The sequence below is a fragment of the Schistocerca piceifrons genome, chromosome 4, assembly GCF_021461385.2.
Source record: "Schistocerca piceifrons isolate TAMUIC-IGC-003096 chromosome 4, iqSchPice1.1, whole genome shotgun sequence".
Lineage (NCBI taxonomy): Eukaryota > Metazoa > Arthropoda > Insecta > Orthoptera > Acrididae > Schistocerca > Schistocerca piceifrons.
In genome coordinates, this window is record NC_060141.1 from 486,847,397 (window position 1) to 486,870,519 (window position 23,123).

At 42.7% G+C, this 23,123-nt stretch overlaps 1 protein-coding gene across 2 annotated transcripts in view; it reads right to left on the reverse strand.

The window, feature by feature from the left end:
- Nucleotides 1–303: 303 nt before the first annotated feature.
- Nucleotides 304–23,123, reverse strand: part of LOC124794687 — a 35,574-nt gene continuing 12,754 nt past the window's right edge. For both annotated transcript variants that reach the window (XM_047258235.1, XM_047258234.1), the window contains exon 4: nucleotides 304–915. In XM_047258235.1, coding sequence (XP_047114191.1) covers nucleotides 729–915 — 187 coding nt within the window. In that variant the 3' untranslated portion in view covers nucleotides 304–728. The remainder of the gene's footprint in view (nucleotides 916–23,123) is intronic.

The following is a 23,123-nucleotide window of genomic DNA, read 5'->3' on the forward strand; positions in this document are numbered from 1 at the left end:
TCTTTCTATTGGTGATCAGAAGCATTCAACACTAATGCATTCTACTAGAATTTTCTACAGGTTTTCACAATTAGAAACTGAATAAAAAGTATTAAAATTATGAATACATAAAATGGAAAATAATATTATTACATGATTATATATCTGTATAAATTCTAAGCTGGGCTGAAACAGCACAGTAAGTATATATTTAATTTATACAAAGATCGATGTATGCTTGAAAGAAGATTGCATAAGCTGCACACCTTCCCGGCTGCTGAATTTATTTTATCTACAAGCTGTTTGTAAGAGGTAATAAAAACAAGTAAGAAAGATAAGATGCATGCATATATTTCACTCATATTTTAGTCATATTTGTCAACCTTACAGACACTGTCATTTGTTAATCTAAAAAAGCTGCTGCACAACAATTGTATTTTCTGTCTCACAGACTATATACATGCAAAACAAGATTTCAGCAGTCCAAGGTACATCCACTGTTTATATACATATGAACAATTTTTTGCACAGAACAAGTTGGTTTCCAAGTTCTGCATTTCAACATTATGATGAGAGGTACAATAAATATACTTTAAGAGGAGATTACTTTCTTTCAGATCTTGTCAAAAAAATTCAGTCAGAGCAATGGTCCTTATCCTACTTTTGGCATGTAAAACAAAATTGTAATAGATATAACCAAGGAATGTTTCTGTCAATTTCCACATAGTATTTAGCACAACTGTACCAATCTATGTATTAAGTGCTGACTCATAAATGTCTAATCGTTGTCGATGCAGTTCTGATTCAATCAAATTGCGTGTCTCTTGTTTCTTCTTTCTCTTTTGTGTTGTTTCTGGGGAGTCTGGGCTGGCTAGTTCTCTTTCCACATTATAATAGACAATTGTAGAATCTTGTTCCTTTATTGCTAATGTTATGCTGAAAACAACAGTAAATTTCTATGAATGGTTCTTATTATTTATGAGTCTTTACAGCTAATAGGGGGTCAGACTTTAATGATACCACAGGATTCATCCTCTAACCCACAAAATGTTTCCAACATATTTAGAAGCAATACCATAACAATAATATTACAAGTTGTAGAGATAAAATATGTTGTGTCAACAAAACTTTCCTATGTAATATGTGAACATAGAATTCTATAAACAAATTTGTAACAGAAGTTGACAAAATGTGGACAAGCAACTCTTGAGTGCTGGGCATGGAATTAGATAATTGGGTATCATTACTAATTTTACTTACAAAAATTAAACATATAGGCACTTCTTGCACTCTGATGGACAGGTCATGCAGAGACCTATTTGAAGTAATTTCACATCATACCAAATTAGGTATGCCAAATTCCTTAAGGAAATCAACAATTTCAGTGATAACGACTACATCAAGCACAAACTTTTTAAAAATAGAGGTCTCATTTCTGGCCTACGAGAAGATAATTAAATTATGGATTGGTATATTGTACAGAACTTAGGAATAAAGGTGTATATAATATTGTTTGAGATGGCTTTATAGGCTTGTACAGTTTGCTATTCAGCATGAATGAATTCACTGTTAATTTTGTTTAACCGGATGTTGAGTCTGATCTCGTATGGTATGTACTTCTATCTGATGGGGTGAGAAAAAAAATAAACAACTGCATGTCTGAATAAAATTGAAGCATGTCCATATCCCAACTTCTGAGAAACATAGACTTATGTACTTTAAAAAAATGGATGGAAAGGGCAAATTGCTACTCAAAGGCAGCTACTCAAACTTGGAAAAAAAAATTCCCTGAATATTCCAGGTGTGAGGAGGAAGATGGTGTCCAGGATCTCCTGATACATCAATGGTATATTTCCTTTCCTCTCAGCTGAGTTCTAAACTAGCCATAACCAGTAGTTTCACTGCTATTTTTAAACATCAATAATTTATATGGAATAATATTCATATAATTAACACACTTTGAGATACAAAGTATTAGTGATTTAATAAACTCAATAAAATTCAATTTCAATGATAGGTTAAAACTGCAGAATTCCCAGAGATTTTGTGAAATTCCCTGACTTTACTTAAATCCCTAAGAATCACAACCCTCACCACACAGAGGCGTTAAGGTGCTGACAATGAAAACAAATTCTAATTCGAGGGCCCAGCACAATCAACAGTCTGTAATCCTCACAAGTAATCTACATAGCACACAAGTAAGGCTGACTGGAAGTTGGGTCCTGTCCTGTCATAAGCATCAGGATAATGATACTATAGCATCAATGCAAAGGAAATTCACCTCTGAGCCAGATATGATTAAGAAGGTGGAGAAGGTACTATTTGTGATCTGCCTGTGGGTGTTGGATCATTTGATTATGGATCATGGGACAACCTAGAGTTGTGTTGGGGGACAAGTCATGGGCACGAAGGACACGCAGGACTTTGTGTGCTCTTCCAAGAAGGCGATGTATGTTTCCTAGCATTCATTCTTTCAATGTTTAAGTAATAAACAGGCCCTTGTGCACAACTGTTCAATGATTTTCTGGGGCATCGTTTGAATAATTGAATAGCTCACTTGTTAGTCTCTGTTTATTACTGCGGTTTCCTCAGTCCACTAAAGGACCAGCCAATGGTGACAAGGCCCATTGGATAATGGGATCACTACATCACTAGCATTGGTAAATGCAGTTGTTACAACTATAAAAACATCATCAACAGGTATAGACTGGAGGACAAGAAAGTGACATTTGAAGTGTAGGTCTGGCAGTTTATCCTCTGGAATGCCTGTTAGTTTGGTGGTAGATGCAATGAGAGCGGCAGGACAACTGAGAAGTGGTCCTTGTCGCAGAGTTACATACACCCAAAGGTAATAAGGTGACTAACTTTGGTGCGCAACTAGTAAGATCAGTGGCCAAGAAGAACCATTTGCTGCACTGAAATGCAACTGTTCGATGAGGAGACCTATATATGAGATTGTCTGGAACAACTGTGCAGATCCCTTTGTACATTGTCTCAGTGTAGTCACATTTCCTATAGAAAGCTTGGTACTGGTAGGACTTCAGCAGTTACCACAAATATAGGTTTCTTGCATGAAAATATAGATTGCAAGACAGAATGAAAACGCCAGTTTTAGTTCAAAAATATAGTACTCCTTATAATTCCACTCAGGTGGGGTAGAGGGATGACGAGGCTGGAGTAGCGAATCATGCCCCAAAGTCCCCATTCACCATCAATTTCACTGTTAAAATGTCCAGCAACATAGGTTCCGACATCACCAGAATCACTTCCATCTTTGACTCTCTTGTTGACATGTCTTTTGAAACTTTTGAGGTTTTCAAAGACAGTGAAGATTTGTCTAATTTAAGATTGGAAATGGAAGAATGGCAGCTCTACAGCTCATAGCCTTAAATTACTTCGGCCGCAGGCCAGCACTGGGCTACGAGTCTGCATGGCTCATGCTATTCCAGCTGAGGACTGGGAGTCAATCCCCAATGTTGTAAGAAAATGGATGATAGAAAGGTTGCCTCTGTCTCAGATAGATGTGGTTTTGTAGCATGTGATTACAGGTAGGTGTCAACTGTATGGGTAGCAAAGTTTTCCCATGGTGGTTGTGAAACCACTCACCACAATAACAAGTTGATGTTCGTACTTCTTTTTACCGCTGAAGTATGATAATCAATAAAAGGATTTGTATTTTTTAATTGTCCATTCGTTCTTGCAAATGGGACACACTGGTGAATGGGTAGGATGCCTGTCCTGACACGTTGGCACAAACTGTCAAGTTTACTCATGCTCAGTATGACCACAATTGCCACAGGAGGGTTTATTGGGACAATGAGATACACACATACAAAACAAAGGCAATCCGCACAGGTGATGGTAGGTAAAGCTTGATGACACAGTGGTAAACCATATTCTTCACCTTTTATGGAAGTGTTGTCCTGTTGAATGCTAGAGTAAATGCTCCCACATCAACTCTATTATTCTTCGGCCCCTTCTGGATATGGCAAACCAACTTTACCCCTGGCCATTCTGGGTTGGCACACTCTGCTTCATATGATTTTTGTATCAAGTCTGGGTGAAAAATAAGGCCTTGTGTTTTATTTAAACGTATATGGGGAGTGAAAGAAACTGGAATGTCATCCAAAGTACATGAAAGTATGGTTTAAGACCGAACAGAGTCGGTCGTAGAAATGACTCGCCATATGCTCTTCTGCACACTAGGTAGTGTAGTGAGCAAGGCTCTCGATATTGATGCCCTGTTGCTCCTCCTCCCATGGCACAGCGAAGTGTGGAAACACTTTCGGGTTGTACTGTTGGGCATCACAGTGAGAGTTCTAATCTGAAGAAACTGCCTGGCTCCTGCAACTGCCAGTTTAAGAGAGAGTCACTTCATGGCAGGATGTCCATCCTGGCGTCATCCATTTCAAATAGGGCTCTCTCCACAGCTGCCCCCCCCAGCCATGGCAACGGTCATGGTGAGTGTTGCTCAAAGTCCCAGTGCCCCAATAGGGATGGGCACCTTCTTCTTGGTAAATGTGGAGGGTTTGTGGCTCAGAAAGTAGTAGTGTGAACCCTGCAAAATCTGGGTAGGAAGTAAAAGAAGATAAGAAATGTAACAGTCACAAGCATGTGACATGGTAAGACCTTGGTGAGAGCCAGGTTGTCATCAGAAGAGTGGAGTTAGTTAGTTACGTGTTCCATTGATCAATAGCACGGAAAAACCGTTATGATGTGGAACATGTCTAATGCACAAGAAATGTGCACAGGAAACAAGTTATAGTGCTATACCTAAATATTTCTATTATCTATCCCATTCCCTTAAGTGGCACAAAATGCATATATAATGTATCTCCAGTTTTATTTACTCGTATTCAAGAATTCATCTATGGTATAGAAGGAGTTGTCAAGCAGGTATGATTTCAATTCGTTTTTGAAACTATTACTGCTGTCTGTCAGACATTTTATTTTATCTGGTAATTTATCAAAAAGTTTTGTAGCAGCATATTTTACCCCTTTCTGTGCCAAAGATAGGTTAAGTAAAGGATAGTGCAGGTCTTTCTTTTTTCTGGTATTGTAATCATGAATGTCGCTGTTGATTTTAAACTGGTCCATGTTGTTGAGAAAAAATTTCATTACTGAGTAAAAGTACTGTGAAGCAGTTGTAAGAATTCCTAACCTTTTTAAACAGATGTCTACAAGATGTGCGACTATGAACCCCACACATTATTCTAACTACTTTCTTTTGAGTAGTGAATACCTTTTGCCTAAGTGTTGAGTTGCCCCAGAATATTATTCCGCATGACATCAGAGAGTGGAAGTATGCAAAGTATGTTAGCTTACTAATTTCTACATCCTCAAAATTGGCAATTATTCTGATTGCAATAGCTGCTAAACCTAGTCGCTTTAGGAGATCCAAAATATGAATTTTCCAATTAAAATTCTCATCTATATGTACACCCAAAAACTTAGTATGCTCTACCCTGGCTGCTGACTTCTTTTGATGTGTTATGTTTATTGAAGGAATTATACTTTTTGCAGCAGAAAATTGGATGTACTGCGTTTTTTCAAAGTTCAGAGCAAGCCCATTTGCAGAAAACCAATTAATAACTTTTCCAAAGACCTTATTTGTATCATTTTTATCGCACTTTCTTTTACTGAATTAATAATTATGCTTGTATCACCAGCAAACAGTGTCAGTTCAGCATCTTGTTTCACATATATCAAGAACAGGAGGGGGCCCATGATCGAACCTTGTGGAACACCTAATGTAATTTCACCCCAGTTAGATGAAGTGGCAAACTCGTTTGAATCACTTGAAGCATATAAAGAGACTTTTTGCTTCCTGTTCTGTAGATATGACTTAAACGACTCATATGCTGTTCCATTTACACCACAGAATTGTAAATTCTCTAACATAATGTCATGGTTCACATAATCAAATGCTTTGGATAAGACACAGAATATTCCTACTGGTGACATTTTACTATTTAAAGACTCTATTATGTGGACAGTGAAATTCTATACAGCTGTCTCAGTGGAACAGCATTTCTGAAATTCGAACTGTGATTTACTAAGTATCCCATTACTGTTGAGATGGCTAACCACTCTTGAGTACATTACTTTCTCAAAGATTTTTGAAAATTCTGTAAGCAAGGATACTGGCTGGTAATTATCGACGTCTGTCGTTTCCCCCTTTTTGTAGAGAGGCCTGACAATGGCATATTTTAACCTGTCTGGAAAAATACCCTGGATCAGTGATGCGTTACATATGTGACTCAAAACATCAGCTGTAATTACTCCACATTGTTTTAATAACTTCTTAGAGAAGTCATATACTCCAACAGAACATTTATTTTTCAAAGATTTAATAATTTTCCGTATTTCACAAGAGGTTGTTAGATGAAACTTAATCGGACTAAAATTTTTCAAAACTGACTCTTCCATGTACTGCCTGGCTTTTTCGTGTGAACTTATCTCACCAATTTTTTCTCCTACACTTAAGAAGTGATTGTTAAATACAATGGCTACCTGTGTACTGTTGGTTAAGATGGTTTCATTCTCTTTAACAGTAATACTACCTACCCCAGTGGTTACTTTCCCTGTCTCCCTTCTAACAACATTCCATATTGGTTTGATTTTATTGCTGGAGTTCTTAATTTCTTCTGTAACATACATATTTCTTGATTTCCTTGATTCCCTAGATAGGCAGACAAATTTCTTCTCTCTACATATTTCTTGATTTCCTTGATTCTCTGGACACACACACACACACACACACACACACACACACACACACACACACACAGAGAGAGAGAGAGAGAGAGAGAGAGAGAGAGAGAGAGAGAGAGAATAGAATAGAAGTACGTAAGAATGGCAGTACAGAAAAGAAGGAGAAAGTGACATACATTCTTGGAAATTAAGTGATTGATATTCAGTCTTTCATAAATTTTTATTTTTTAAGGCACAATCACATGATCATTCCACAATGTCTTAACTGGTTTTCAACAGGTGGGAGGTCATCTTCAGACTACAGGCACATGCTGCAAATGGTGTCTATTGTGTTAACAGTATTGTTGACAACACAATGGAAACTGCTTGCTGCATGTGACATTAGTTTCTAGACGGCCAGTGGCTGGTCAAAACCACCAGTGTGTCCAATGACACAACGATGTGCCAGCATACTGCTGCAAGTGGCCCTCTTTATGGTGTCTAGCCCTCTTGCTCAGGCTCATGTCATTATACATCTCTTCTCTTCTCAACCTTCTTCTCTCTGCTGCTGCACTTGGAACTAAATTCTTTATAGTTCATTTCAGATAAATTCTGTTAGTCTCTGACTCAAAACATCTACAGAAGTCCAACTGTAACAATTAAACAGTTAAAACAAGATGCCCAGATACAGTTAAATTCTTTCTACAGTTTACAAGGTTTCAGTCACTAGCTGTCCTTGATAACTAACACTAGACCCATTAAGTACCAGTATAGCTGAGATGTGTTGCCACACTTCACCTTTTGTTCATTTTATACATGCCTGATTCCACATTGATCAACTTTCTATGCTGCTCCTTGCAGCATTCGTCATGTTGTCTCACTGAGGTGTCCACAACAATCTTCCAGTCTGACATGGCAACTTACAAGACTGCCATACCGACTCACAACTCTTGACTGATTACTAATCACTAGAGACCTTAAAATATGCATACATATATGCATGAAAAATGCTTAAAAATGGATGAAAAGAGTCAAAATAAGAAAGATCCAATAATAAAAAAACATGGTAGTTACTGCATCCATTATATCTCAGAGTCAAACCTGTGCATATCAATTACGAGGAAAAGCGCCGGCCACATGAAAAATCGTTACATTTAGAATGCTGATATTCTCTGAATACTTTCTGGTACAGGTTAGGAAGGAGTTCTTTCAGGGATTATTTTCTAAAAATTTGGAAAATGGGGACACACACTGTGTTTCAAGAAGTGTTTCTTCTTTGCTATTGTTGGCAGCAACAAGTGAAAGCGATGCAAGTGAGTCGCACTGAAACAATCAGTATGTACAAGACCAACTTCGAGACATACTGCATGCCGAAGGGCACGCTCGTAATATTTTATTTAAGAAAAATCAATCATGAATTTTTTTGACAGCATTAACTTTTAATTAATACTATTGGACCAACGCATCATTTACAATTTATTTCACATGTTTCCACTTTTGTAAACATAAACAACCAAGTTCTCTTCCAAATGTTTTGTATTGTATTGTATTGTATGTTAACCGGGGGCCTAGAAATGGCGGAGAGGCTCGCCGCAGCCACAGTGGTCCACAACCCTACAATGGCTACCGCAGTCCACTTCACCCCTCCACCGCCCCAGATCGGCCCCCAGTGGACCCCCCCGTCCTAGGGAATGTCTCACACCAAACGAGTGTAACCCCTATGTTCGCATGGTAGAGTAATGGTGGTGTACGCGTACGTGGAGAACTTGTTTGCGCAGCAATCACCGACATAGTGTAGCTGAGGTGGAATAAGGGGAACCAGCCCACATTCGCCGTGGCAGATGGAAAACCGCCTATAAACCATCCACAGACTGGCCGGCTCACCGGACCTCGAAACAAGTCCGCCGGGTGGATTCGTGCCGGGGACCAGGCTCTCCTTCCCACTCCGAAAAGCCCTGCGTTAGACCGCACGGCCAACCGAGCAGGCCGAAATGTTTCGTAGCAAGATTGTATCTTCGATCACTCAAAACATTTTTGTAAACAGAAAAGGACCATTTTACATCAACTGAGATAATTGGGCAGTATTTGAATCTGGGTGCTATGATAGCACCTATTGTTTCTAGTAAAAGTTCACCCATCCCATTAATGAAACTATCAATTTCGCATATGGTTTCAAAGCCTGAGTTATTATTTAAAATGTTTTCAAACTTTTCTTCAAGTTTTCTTGGGAATGCCTCCGGCAATGAGTTCACTAGAATAATTCATTCAACACCAAACCTTGAGTTTCTGGCTTTTTGATACTCACAGTTATATGGGAAACATTAGTGCTAATCACAGCTATGTCTTTTTTAATAACAGAATCATTAAAAGCTTCCTTGCACTGGAAAGCTGCCACGGCCTCTACACTATCGAAGCCATTTACTACCCCTGTAATGGCCTTGAAATGTTCGCTGTAAAACGACACAGCTTTGATCCACATACCCCAATGAGTTACCACTGGTTCGGGAGGTAAAGGCACAATTGGTAGTTTTTCTTTGTAGGTCTTCATGTGAGCAGGAGCCTTTAGAAACACTTTCTTTGTGGATGAAATCAGTTTATTTACATTCACAAATGTGGAACGTACTTTTTCAGCAAAGTGATGCGCTCCATGAGCAAAGCACATCACATGAATCAAATTGGGATAAAATACTCAGAGGGCTTTTCCTGCTTGCATCATATAGAGAGCAGCATCTGAAATAAATATAAACACCCTTTCATTTGCAGAATATTCTGGAAATATTTTTCTACCACCTTCATTCACAAATCTGGTGCTCATATAATGATTTACGTTTTCAAGTTCTTTAGAGGCTGCAGAATAGGAAGAAGAAGGCTCTTCTTTTAAAGCACTAACAATTAAATTTACAACTGAACAACCACAAGTGTCTGTAATTTCATCAACTGAAATCCAGATAATGCTGTCCTTTAGTTCATTGCATATTTCTTCCAGAACATTTACGTAAACTGTTGGTATGTAATTTTTACACAATGTTGATTCATCTGGTATATTTTGATTTAAGCAATATTTGTGCAGGAAGCCTTTGAGAATAGGGTTTGTGAGTTTGTGAAGAGGAATATTGCTTGCAATGAATTCTTCACATAGATCTGTGGCAAAACAGACTTTTTTGGTTACCTTTGGACAAATCCCTGCTGCTGCAACTTGCTGTTGTCAAGAGTTGTTGTCATGGTCCTTTCTTCTGCATTCCTGAGATATGAAGACTAGTCTTGATATACTGGTTTATTTGAAACTTTTTTTGAACAAAACGTTTTTCTCACAAACTCGACAATATAAAACAATTCCCTCACATGTAAATGATCCAGGATGGTCAGCTATCCACAGCATGACATTTCTTTTTTTGGGCGGCATTGTGCACAACACGTTACGCACTACACATTTTAAATATGATCAACTGTGTACAAGTAAACAGAAAGCTAAACTGAAACAATGGACATGCAACTAAATGCTTGTGTAGTTTAACATAAATGTTGCCAACGCATACGGTATGACAGTGGAGGGGATTAACCAGAGTGTGTGAGCACAGGGGCATTGACTCTATCTTCCTGTTCCTGTTCCTCTTCTGCAATGATTTCGCTAGGCAGTGGCCTCTCAGTTTGCAACTGCACGCAGTTCTACGTTGGGGTCAGTCTGTGAGATATCAAAACTAGATCGAGCTAGAGACTGCCCATCTAAATTTTTGAAATATTGTAAACATACAGAGAAAATACGCATTGTCACTAGTTTTAGTTAAAATATGCAATAACTGGTGAAAAGGAGCCGCATATGCAACATGCAAATGCATATAATCCAGTCTCTACTGATGACTGAACAAAGGTCCAAGTATTTATGCTGGTTAGCTAATGTCTATACTGTTATCAAGCTGTGGCAATGCATGAATTTGGCCATGTTTTCAATGCTTGTCAGCGCTCTATACCACATCGTGGTGTCCCAACTGTGGCTTCGCATCTTTGCTCTCTGCTTGAGTGTTGTGTAGCAATGGCCCTGTCGCGTTCCTTGCTATTTGCAGTATCTGTTCTCCTGCCTGGTTTACACTATGATTGAAACACTATGCTTGGTTGGTTGGTTGGTTGGTTGGTTAGTTGGGGTTAAAGGGACCAAAAAGCAAGGTCATCAGTCCCTTGCTTCAAATGTGGTCCATTCAGATAGTGTGACATCTCAGAGAAGTCAGAACGATAAAAGGGAAAAGGCTAAAAAAAGTAAAAGTGCAGTCATGTCGTCAATGGTAAAACCAAAATGAGGTAAGTCAGCAAGAGAGCGACCCCAACGCTATGCTAGAGGCAGAAAATATCCCACCTCTGAAGCAGTAGAGGCAAGACCACCTGCGACTTAAAACCGTGCAACCGCTAGAATGTAGAAGTGCATATGGGAAAAGGAGACTAAACAATCCTAAAAAGTGACAAAAACAGAGTAAAAGGGGAAGAAAAGAGGATCTCGGCCATGGAGGGGAGTCGGGAATCTCCAAACACAGCTTACAATGGGAGATACACCAAAGCTCTCTGTCCTGCCCCATCACCAGAGTGAGGGTAAAAACCTTAAAACTGAGAATAAATACCACTTTCCCCGAGGAAACTGAGAACCAGTTCAACCATCCAGGAATCGTCAGCCAAAATCAAAGGTAAAGTGAGGGGGAATCTGTACTTAGCACGCAGAGCCAAAAGAAGGGGGCCGTCAACCAAAATGTGGGCTACTGACTGGAAAGCTCCACAACCACAAAGTGGGGATGGCTCATCAAGAAAAAGAAAACCATGGGTCAGCCTGGTATGGCCGACGCGGAGACGACACAGTGTGGTCGAGTCCTTTTCGGGAGAGGCGAAAGGAAGAACGCCACGGGCCTGGTGTCACCTTAATCGCACGAAGTTTATTAGACAGGGAGGTAGCCTCCCATGAGTTGGCCCACGATTGTGCGAAGAGGGATTTGACGTGAAGCCATAAATCCACTGCAGGAGGGGTTATAGAAAACGGGGGGGTAAGTGACTGCTCCCCCAGTCGAACGATCAGCAAGCTCATTACCTGGGATACCCACATGGCCAGGGACCCAAAGGAAGTCAATGGCACAAGCAGCACGGTGAAGATCAGCGAGATGGTCATAGATGGTAGAGACCAAGGGATGACGCGAAAAACACCGGTCAATAGCCAGAAGGCCACTCATTGAGACCATACACCCCAATAGGTGTGGGCAAGGAAGCGAAGAACATTAAGTTTTCGGAAACATCCTACCTTCAGAAGTCTGATATGGGGCGGCCAAGTGAGCTTGTTGTCAAAAAGAAGACCCAGGAAACGAAATTGTGGGACCACAGGCAATCGTTGTGCATCGAGATAGAGCTCTGGATCAGGGGGTCGCAGTACGGCGACAGAAGTGGACCACCCGCGATTTGAAAGGAGAGAATTGAAACCCGTGTGAGAGGGTCCATGCAGAGGCACGCTGTATAGCTCACTGGAGCTGTCGCTCTGCAGAGGCCATCAAAGAGGAACTAACCCAAATGCAGAAATCATCCACATACAGAGCAGGGGCGACCAAAGGACGTAGAGAGGCCACAAGTCCATCGATAGCAATGAGGAAAAGAAGTACACTCAGTACAGAACCCTGTGGGATGCCCGTCTCCTGGGTCCGTGGAGAGCTGAAAACAGTACCAACCCGAAACCTGAACGACCGATGCAACAGGAACTGGCGGATAAAAATCGGGAGTGGGCCCCGCAGACCCCACTGATGAAGTATAAGTAAGATGTGATCACGCCAAGCCATGTCATAGCCCTTGCGAAGGTCAAAAAATACTGCAACCAAATGGTAACGCTGGGAAAAAGCCTGCCGAACTACAGATTCCAAGCGAAGTAAATGATCGATCGGAGACCGACCCTCTCGGAAGCCACACTGGAAAGGTGACATTAGATCCCGAGATTCGAGAACCCAACTGAGCCGACAGGCTACCATCCGTTCAAGTAACTTGCAAACAACATTTGTCAGACTAATTGGCCGATAGCTTTCAACAAATAGGGGGTTCTTACCAGGCTTAAGGACAGGAACCACGATGCTATCCCTCCATTGAGAAGGGAAGTCACCCTGGAGCCAAATATGGTTAAACACCTGGAGAAGATGTTGCCGTTGTGGAGCACTGAGATGTTGAAGCAGTTGGTTATGAATGGAGTCTGGGCCAGGGGCCGTATCATGAGAAGAAGAAAGTGTGGAAAGAAATTTCCATTCAGTAAAAGGTTCATTATAAGATTCTGACTGACAAGGGGTAAAACATGAGGCGAAAGCTTCAGCCCGCTGTTTCCGGTGAAGGAAAGCAGCCGGATAGGAGGCTGATGCTGATGCCATTGCAAAATGGGTCACAAGATGTTCTGCAAGAATCAACAGGTCCGTACGAAGGTCATCTGGGAGGTGAAGGCCTGGGAGGGTGGACTGCCAATGGCAACCTTGGAGAGAGCGAAGTGTAGCCCATACCCGTGACTTAGGGACAGTAGAACCGAGAGAAGAAACAAAGTGTTCCCATCATATCTGTTTGCTCTGTTTGATTAAATAATGGGCTTTCGCCTGAAGGTGTTTAAAGGTAATAAGGTTGGCAATGGATGGGTGCCTCTTAAGGTGTTACAAAGCTCGACGGCAATCACAGATGGCAATGGCAATGGCCGTACTCCACCATAGGACTTGCCGGCGTCGAAATGGTCCAGATGAGCGAAGTACAGGAAGGCTAGCAGCGCGAACAATTGCGTCAGACACGTCACGTAGGACATCATCAATACAACCTGACAAAGAGGGAGAAAACACGACCCGTGCAATCGGTGCGTTGGAAAGACCAACGAGGTAACCTGTCCATCGGGCAGCGGGAAGGGAGCGAGAGAATCAATGAAAAATGGTCACTATCACAAAGGTCGTCATGTGGTGACCAGTGTAATGAAGGGAGGAGGGAGGGAGAAGAAAGAGAAAGATCAATGGCAGAAAAGATACCATGACCGGTACAGAAATGAGTAGGGGAGCCATCATTAAGAAGGCACAAGTCGTGGTCTGTAATAAACTGGTCTATGAGAAGACCTCGTCTAGTTGGAAATGCACTGCCCCACAAGGGATGATGAGCATTAAAATCCCCGAGAAGGAGGAACGGAGGAGGAAGTTGCTGAAGAAGGGCAGTTAAGGCAGCATGTGTAAGAGTCCTGTCAGGAAGGAGATAAAGATTGCAAACCGTGACCTTAGCGTCCAGGTGGACCCTAACACCCACCGCTTCCAATGTAGCTTGAAGAGGAATCCACATGCTAGCAAGGTCTGAATGGACTAACGTACAAAAGCCGCCAGAAGCCCGCAGGGGGCCGACCCGATTTTGACAGAAAACACGGAACCCACAGAGAGTTGGTGAGTGATCATCAGTAAAATGAGATTCTTGTAGAACCATACAAGCTGCAGAGTAAGGTGAAATAAGGGATTTCAATTCTGGAAGGTGACTGTAATATCCATTACAATTCCATTGGATGACCACAGAATGATGATTAAAATAGGAGTTGAACAGTTTAAAGCCAGTCATACCGCCGGGTCACCACCCATCACCGACAAGGAGGGGGCAACATCCATGAACAACAGATCAGAATCTGGTTGTGAAGCCGGGGATGGGACCTCTGGTGACACCAGAGGCTCCTCGTCCCGGGACTTAAGTTTCTTCTTCTTTTCTGTTTGAGATCGAGGAGGGCTGTGTGGCATAAAGGAGCCAGCTGCAGCAAGATCGGGAACAGAAAGAGATCGGGCGACCTGGGGGCCAACAGACCGTGGTTCTCATGGTGGTCGTGTGGCAGCAGACCTTGGGCCTGGAAGGTGCCGGGAAGGGGTATCCCAGGAGGGACGCCTTTGACCGGCAGATGCTGAAGAAGTGGGACACTTCTCCGGATGGGGAGGTGGAGCAGCACCCAGAGGAGAAAGTGTGGGAGCCACAGGGGAGGGGGGGAGGAGAGGGGTCCGGGACTGGGGTAAGGAAGGGGGAGGAAGGGTTGAAGATGTAACTAAAGCTCAACTAGACGTGATGGACATGGAGTGAAGATGTGCATACTTCTTACGAGCCTCAGTGTAGGTTAGACAATCAAGGGACTTATACTCCTGTATCTTCTTTTCCTTCTTATATACTGGGCAATCTGGTGAACGTGGAGAATGATTGCCATGACAATTTACACACACAGGAGGGGAACACAGGAACTTCCCTCAAGGAGTGGATGTCCACAGCCACCACAGAGAGAGGCCTGCAAACAGCGGGAAGACGTGTCCAAAATGCAAGCACTTAAAACATCTCATAGGAGGTGGGATGTACAGCTTCACATCACATCAATAAACCATAATTTTTACTTTCTCAGGGAGGGTATCCCCTTCAAAGGCCAGGATAAAGGCACCAGTATCAATGCAATTGTTTTTTGGACCCTTCTGAACATGCCGAGCAAAGTGAACACCCCACCGTCCGAGATTGTCCCAAAGCTCCTCATCAGTTTGAAGGATGAGGTCCCTGTGAAAAATCACACCTTGAACCATATTTAGAGACTGGTGGGGGGTAATGGACACAGGAATTGTGCCAAGATGGTTACAGGCACGAAGGGCTGAAGACTGGGCAGCTGCAGCAGTTGTGATCAACAACAAACCCGACCACATCTTACTCAAGGAGTCCACTTCGCCAAACTTGTCTTCAATATGTTCCACAAAGAATAAAGGTTTGGTATTGGTGAAAGTATCCCCATCAGTCCTGGTGCAAACCAGATAGCGGGGGAAAGGTTTCGCCCCTAGCCGACGGGCCTGACCCTCCTCCCAAGGGGTAGCCATGGAAGGGAAGGCCGAAGGGGCAGGAGAAGCAGCACTAGAAGAATCAGTTCCACGCAGAGAGACGGCCGCAGAAGAATGGCCAGAGTTCTAGACCCGTACGCATTTCGTTTGCATAGTGTCCACCCTGATACCACCGACTCCGATCAGGGGCTCTCCTCACAGGCGCCACAGCAAGGGCCGTCTGGCACGTCGGCCATTGCCGGGAGTTCCGATGCTCCAGGATGACAAGCAACCACTCCTAGGCTTACATGAGGTGGTCACAGCTCAGGTATCAGAAGTGTGATCCCTGTGTGTTCAGGGGGCTCAACCAAAAGGGTACATAGCAACCCCACCACACAGGCTGGCTACCGTGCTGGCTATGCACCCTAGCATCAGACAACGATGTGAAAGAAAAGGTGGAATGAACTAGGAGGGCACACGTCGGAGACACTAGGTAAGGTGCTCTTCCGCAAATGCTCGCACTATGGAAGAGAAATTTAGCAATGGAGGTCAAACCCCAGAGGGGGACCAGGGAGTGCCAAAAGGATGAGGTGATTACGCAACAAAACTAAATTACAAAACCAACATAACCAGGATAGCAGGGCCAACATAAGCAAGGACACCAAGAGGGGGAGAGAAGAGGGCGAAGGGGAAGAAGCAAGGGGAGGAAAGGAGGGAAAGGGCAAGGAAATGCAGCCCTGGAAAGAAGGAAGGCTGCAATAGCTCGAGGCCCCGTGCTCGCCATGCACGTATCCACAAAAGTTGTGGATCCCCTGGGGGGACTATGCTTGGGCCTGTCTTGACTTGGCTCTGTGATTTCTGGGGAGAAAATTTTATGTACCCCCAGAATTCTATTCTGCAGTGCAACACTCTCCTCCCCTTTGGTAAATCTGCCCCAAATTTTTCTCAGATTACTTCTGAAACAATCACATTACACACATTTCAAATTGACAGCAATGTTATTTGGATGTTCAAGAGAACTGAACCACAAGGTTTATGTTTTACTCCTCAGTCCTATGACACTACTGTCTATAATTTCTTCAAGTAGGGGTCGACAGCCTCGATGTACTGTCTAAATGATGGAACAATTTTAAACACCATAGGCTGTCAGTTTTATTCCTTTAATGCACCATACATATAAATTACATTACTGGCCAGTTTCAGTGGCAGGACATTTTCAAAATGTATGACATTGGCTGTGTGCGTGCGTCACATTTAAAAAATTTGTTTAATGTTATATGGGGATGGGCACTTTGCCGTACATATATATGTTGAATGTTACAAATATAGCCTTCCACATATCAGTTTACAAGCACAACTTGCAAAAACATCATGTAAGCAAAAATCTTACTGACAGCCAGCTTACCAGTCCTCATGTATTCTTTAACAGCATACCATGTACTTTTCTGCACTCATGTTGAAAGTTACAAATATAGTCTTGCACATATCAATCAGCTTACAAGCACAACATATCAATCAGCTTACAAGCACAACTTGCAAAAATGTCATGTAAGCAAAAACCTTACTGACAGCCAGCTTTCTAGTCCTCATGTATTGTTTAACAGCATATCATGTACTTTTCTGCACTCATACTTAAACATAATTTTATGTTTTTTGCTGGCATAGTACAAGATGAACTCTCTCTCAAAATAAAGAAATATCAGTACTGGAACCGATATCACTTTTTTCAATGCCTTAAATGCCGTTTGACACTCCATCAACTAAACAAATTTTACACCTTTTCTTAATAAATGATTTAATTGTTCTGAGATTTCTGCAAAATGTTTGATGAATTTTATTTAACAGTTACCTAAGCCTAGAGGTGATTGTAGTTGCTTTGTTGTTTGCAATGTCATGAAATCACAGACTGCTGGTACTAACTGGGAATCAATTTTTACATCTTTTCCAGTAATTATGTGTCCAAGGTAGTGCACTTATGTCTGTTCAAAATGGCATTTATCCATGCTAAGCATCAGATGGTCTGTTTGTAGTCTGCTGGATACTACTTCTAAAGTGTTGTTCTATATCTTTTGAGAATACTGTTATGGAGCAGAATAGTAAGGGGTAGAAATTAGAATTTTTTTTTATTAAGATTCAATCACAGTGCCATAGCCAAACTCAGGCCATGCCAGAGACAGAAGTGGAGGCAGAAGCAGAAAGTGAACCAGTATGTCGCAAGTGGTTCAGGTTGTCCATACATTACAGCACTGCCTGCTGAATGAAGATACGCATTCAGCTGAAAGGAGACTGTCACAGAAAACCAAAGGAAGTGAGACAAGCATATTCGTTACCTTGTAAGACATGTTGCAAGAAACTCATTCTCTTCCATAACCGCAAACAGATGAACTGACACAGCAGTTAACAGCCAATTAAATGAATACAGCAGAATAAGGAGGACACATGCAGTCATTACAAACTGTGCCTTGCATCCCAGCCTCACGCTGGCTCCATTTAAATACTCCAGCTCTTGACATGAATTGATCATTGGGATCGATGGCATTCACAATAGCAGCACTCGATTACATGATTACGATACTGTAGTGAATCTACGTCCTAGATGCTCCAGCACAGTCTATGAACTAGCCGAAGGTGCACTTGAGATGATGGGCTTCACCCTACCAACATCATGCTGCTCACCACCTACCATCTATTGATGGTGAAACTGACTGTCTTCTGACAACACCTCATCACAAACACCACATTGCAGGGTGCTGCCAGTACTGGACTTCCAGTCAGGATGTGTCCATGATCCTGTTCAACATTCAGCTGCCTCCCGGTGCTGACACCTGCCAGAGGTAGGGAGGAGATCAACCAACCACACAACTCCAAACCACAGGTACATCACAGATGGGTCATCAAGGGTCATTGTAGAGTTCGGAGTGGGACCGAGTACACTCCAGCAGCCAGTGCGAGAACCGCCTTCCACTGGGCAATGGCCGCACCTGCTCCCTGACAGTCTGCTGCAGCACCAGGGTTGCTGACATCTGCTTCTTGGCATGCAACCTCTGAGCTAACTTGATGGACATCAGCCAGAATCCAACACATAGCTGAATGAGACAGCTGAGACTGGTGCAGAAGAACAGCAACTTGTAATCGTTTAGAATAAAAGACTGAACTCTAATGATGTTTGACTAGTGTCATTGACACTTCACAGGTTGCCCCCAAAGCTATCTTGACTTCACCCAGAGGTGTCTCCACTCAGCTCTCTGTAATACTATGATGTCCTTAGGCTTTAATCCCTGACGTACTCCATCTAACAGTCTCTGAAACGAGCATTCTTGAGTCAAAATGGTATTCTGTGATACTGATAATGGGCCCACGGTGTAGTTTGCAACCTATCTTCTGGGACTGCTACTAGCTGGTGACATCCACTCCTTATGTACATTGTTGAAAAAGACTTGCACTGTCTTACTTTGTCCCATCTCAGAACCATTTGTGATGGGACATGCATCAGTGACAGTTTTCAAGTTTGGACATTGGGAGTCACAACAGAATCTATATTTTTTTACTATCATCTGGAGATTTTTTCAGAATGAAAACAACAGCTGTAGCCCATGGACTACCATTATGTTCTATTAATCCCTCTGCCAGTTTCTGATCACTGAATTCTTCCATCAATGGTTCCTGACGCCTTGATATAAGGTACCTATAGATTATTGTTGCCTGTGGTTATATGATGTATAACAGGTGTTGCTGGTAATGTACAATTCATATCAAACAAATTCATGAATTGTAGCAGTAAAGCTTCCAGCACTTGTTGATCACTATCTTCTCCATGATTCACCTTTCTATGTAATGCAGATGGTCATCCATGCCTAAATTGTTTAGGCTAATAGGAACTATAAACAAACTATCAGTATTACTAATCCTTGCTATGCTTCTGCACACAAAACAATGCATTTATCCAATTCTTCATTACTCTCTAGTGGTTCCATAACACATTTCTAGTACCTACAGTAACCCACGCTAACCTCACTGTATCCAATGGTATGTTATCCTGCAAAACAATCTTTAACATACATGTTGGTAATGCCTTCATGATCAGTGCACCTTATGACACTGCCTTGCTTGCAGTTGTTCCCGGCACATACCACAAAACATCGATTTTAGCATAGCGTTTATCAATGAAGTCCAATCTGAGAATTACAGAATATCCATCAACAAGAAGCAGAAGCACTCCTATGTGTACTTTAGCTCCAATGTTCAAGTAGAGCACGGTTGTCCCTAATGACCCCACTTACCCTTTCCCACCTACGAAGTCCAGACTAATGACTGACACGTGACTGACTGTGTCTAAACAAAAATTATATATTCCTTGCTCTGTATTAAGCCTAACAAGCACCATCCTGTGTCTGCATACGTTGGTGCAATATTATGCCCTAGTGGGAATGTTTTCCGACAAGCAATGCATTCCCATTTGCATTTAATGCATGCTTCTACTGATATTGTTTTCCCTGCTTCTCATTTCTACATTCGTGTGGTTTATGCTCAATTCATCCACAATCGTATGACTCTCGGTGACAACACTGCATTTACAGATGGACCTTATGTCCACATCTGTAACATTTTATTTCGGAGGTGAAATCCTGATGGTCATGATGCCCTTTAGTAGTAATAATTCTAAAGGCTGCAGACAGATGCTCCATGCTGACTCAGTGCGACATGTGAAAAGACACTGAGCTATTTTCAACTTCATGCAGGATGACTCATCAGCCTTCAAGGACACCACCGATTCTTTGTGCTTCTGTGCCAAACTACTAAGTTTTTCCCTAAAGGATTGTGCATTATTCTTTTTTCAGTAACAATGATGCAGACCGTTAGCTAACCGCTTGAATGCTTGTGCCTTACTACATGTTTCACAATACATAACTCACCTGTTAACCATAAATCAGCCATGCGCAGACATGCCCAAAGTTACATCCTTCATTGTTTTCCCAGACAAAGGCCTTATCAAGTTCACTGCTAATTGATCCACAGAAGGAGGGGGCCACACTCAACTTTGATTCTGCTCCCACTGGCCACTGACTGTATCTTCTGTTGAATGGCTTGCAATACTTCAACTTGACTAAGTAATTTCTCACTGTACTCTTTTTGCTGAGAATTAATTGCCAACAACACATCCATAAATAAGGCAATAGTCTCACCAGTAGTAGCTGCACGTGTATCTGACAGTTTGTGAATTCTACAAGTGTCATTCCTACAAAAGGAAAAAAATGGGAAAAAACTACACTTACAATACACACAAAAAAAATTGTTTTTATGGCATATCATGGCCCAACAGGACTCATCCTGTGCAAATGACCAAATCACCTATAAACGACACATGCAGCTGGGAATACAATAGTACATGGCAACTCATGCCCTGATAAATTACAGAATTTACATCTCTCTGGTGTTGAATACATTTCCCAGCAATTTCCTCTAAACCACAACAGGTCTGCAGACTCCTGTGGTTTAAAAAAGGACACTTTTAAAGTGCTATGGGTGTCCTTATGACTTGTGGCCACACAGAGTGAACAATAAAAGAAGGCCAACAGAAAAATGTTCATTTACTGCACTGCACCTGACTGCAAGTCCAAACAGGTGATGACAGCTGATGCTGCAGACTGAAACCCTGAGGTTATGGCCAGTTCTGACAACAACTGGAGACCCAGGGAGCTGTGGTCTCTATGTGTACATGATGGTAACCTTGGGGTGTCAAAGTGTGGTCCGGTGACACACCCAAACGTATCAGCGAGACAGTGTTGGCTGTGAATGCATTTATTGTCACTATTTCCACACTGAAAATAGCTCCTCCAAGGCATTGGACAGATTCAGGAAGAGTGCCATGCATGGCCAGGAATTGCTGATATGTCCGGCTCAGTCAGCATCTACTTTGCATGGCGAGGTCAGGAACCGCACTCTCACAAAGGTGCCGTTGTACAGGAATCCACCACTGCAGTCTGCAGGTGTTGCCCATGCAGCCAAGTTGCTAACAGCATGGCGAGCCATTCCACCAAGGCAGTCTCATGGACGTCATAGTTTGTGCCCTGGTCACTAGCCAACACTTTCACACAGGAAGATGGTGGCCTTGTAGGCATATGCCCTATCCTCCCAACAAGAGGCAGCCAGCACACCAGTAGCTGCTAACATGTACAGGCAGGAGGGCAGCATGAATGCAGCTCTCTCGGCAGATAAGAGATTCGGCGACACACAGTTCACCCCTACTCTACTATCCCTCTCCCCGACAAAGCCTCCTCCTTAACCCCACCCAGTTGCCACTCCCATCATGCACTGGTGCCGCTGCTCGCAGTGTGACTTCAGTTGCCTGAGACTGCAGTCGTGTGTGTGTGTGTGTGTGTGTGTGTGTGTGTGTGTGTGTGTGTGTGTGTTTGACAAAGACCTTACTGGCCAAAAGCTTTATTTGTGACAGTCTTTTAATATGTGAGGCTAGTAAGACAGATGTGTAGACGACATAATACACTGGACTCCTTCCGACAGGAGTGGAAGAAAGGGTGCCAAACTGCAGTAGTCTCTTGATTGTGTAGAATTTATTACTGAGAACAGTAACACACCAGATGTCATTCCACTTTTGGGCAAAAAGAGAGGCTTTATGTGTATCTGCATATCTGCACATGGAACCATGAAAGGTAATGGGTGGAGGGGAGCAAGTATTGGCCTCTCTAGCCAAACAGTCAGCTAGTTCACTCCCTGGGATGCCCACATGACTTGGGACCCAGAGAAAGACAACCCAGTAGGCAGCACAGCCAAGGGCAGAGAGAAGGTCGTGGATAGCAGATAGCAAAGGCATAGGTCTATAGCCTGAAGGCTGGCTATTGAGTCATTACATATTAAAACACTGTGGAGGGAGATCTGAACAAAATGTAAGGCCCTGTTAATAGCCAGAATCTGTGCTGTGAACACACTACATTATCCTGGCAGTAAATGGTGTTCCATGCCATTATGAGAGACAAAATTGCATCACATCTTACCTTACCTATATACAATGTCGGAATATCACAGGGGTGACAGATACCTTACCACTCTGGAATAGGTCGGTCCTAATCCATGGTCTAGGCACCATACGGAGGAAGGGGGAGCACATTCCAGTGAGTGGAGATGGAGATCCCAACAGAGGGAAGCGAGATGCATTCCAACCAGCAATCCCACCCGAGGGTGGGTGTCAGGAGGGAGATGGCCTTTGTTTGCGAAGAGGGCAGGGTAAACAAGGCGGTCCAGGAACCATCAAATGGCAACTGCATAATAAACCAGGAGTTGGCTCCATCACATTTGTAGAGATGGAATCCCCGCTTCTGCAAGGAAATGCAGGTAGTAATTAGGTTGCGAATATGGGGTAGCCACATCAGCATTTTATCAAGAAGGAGGCCCAAAAAATGGGACTGTGGTACAACATCTAGGTGCTGGTTGCCTAAATAAAGTTCTGGATTGGGGTGTACTGTGGATCGATGACAAAAATGTATAACATGCATTTTGGAGAGAGAAAATTGGAAGACATGTGAAAGGGCTCACACAGAGGCCCATCCGATGGCTAGCGTTCAACGGATATTACCGAGAGGGGGTTGCACTGGATGCAAAAATTGCCAACACAGTGCTGGGGTAATCAGAGGCCCAACAGAGGTTACAAGCCTGTTG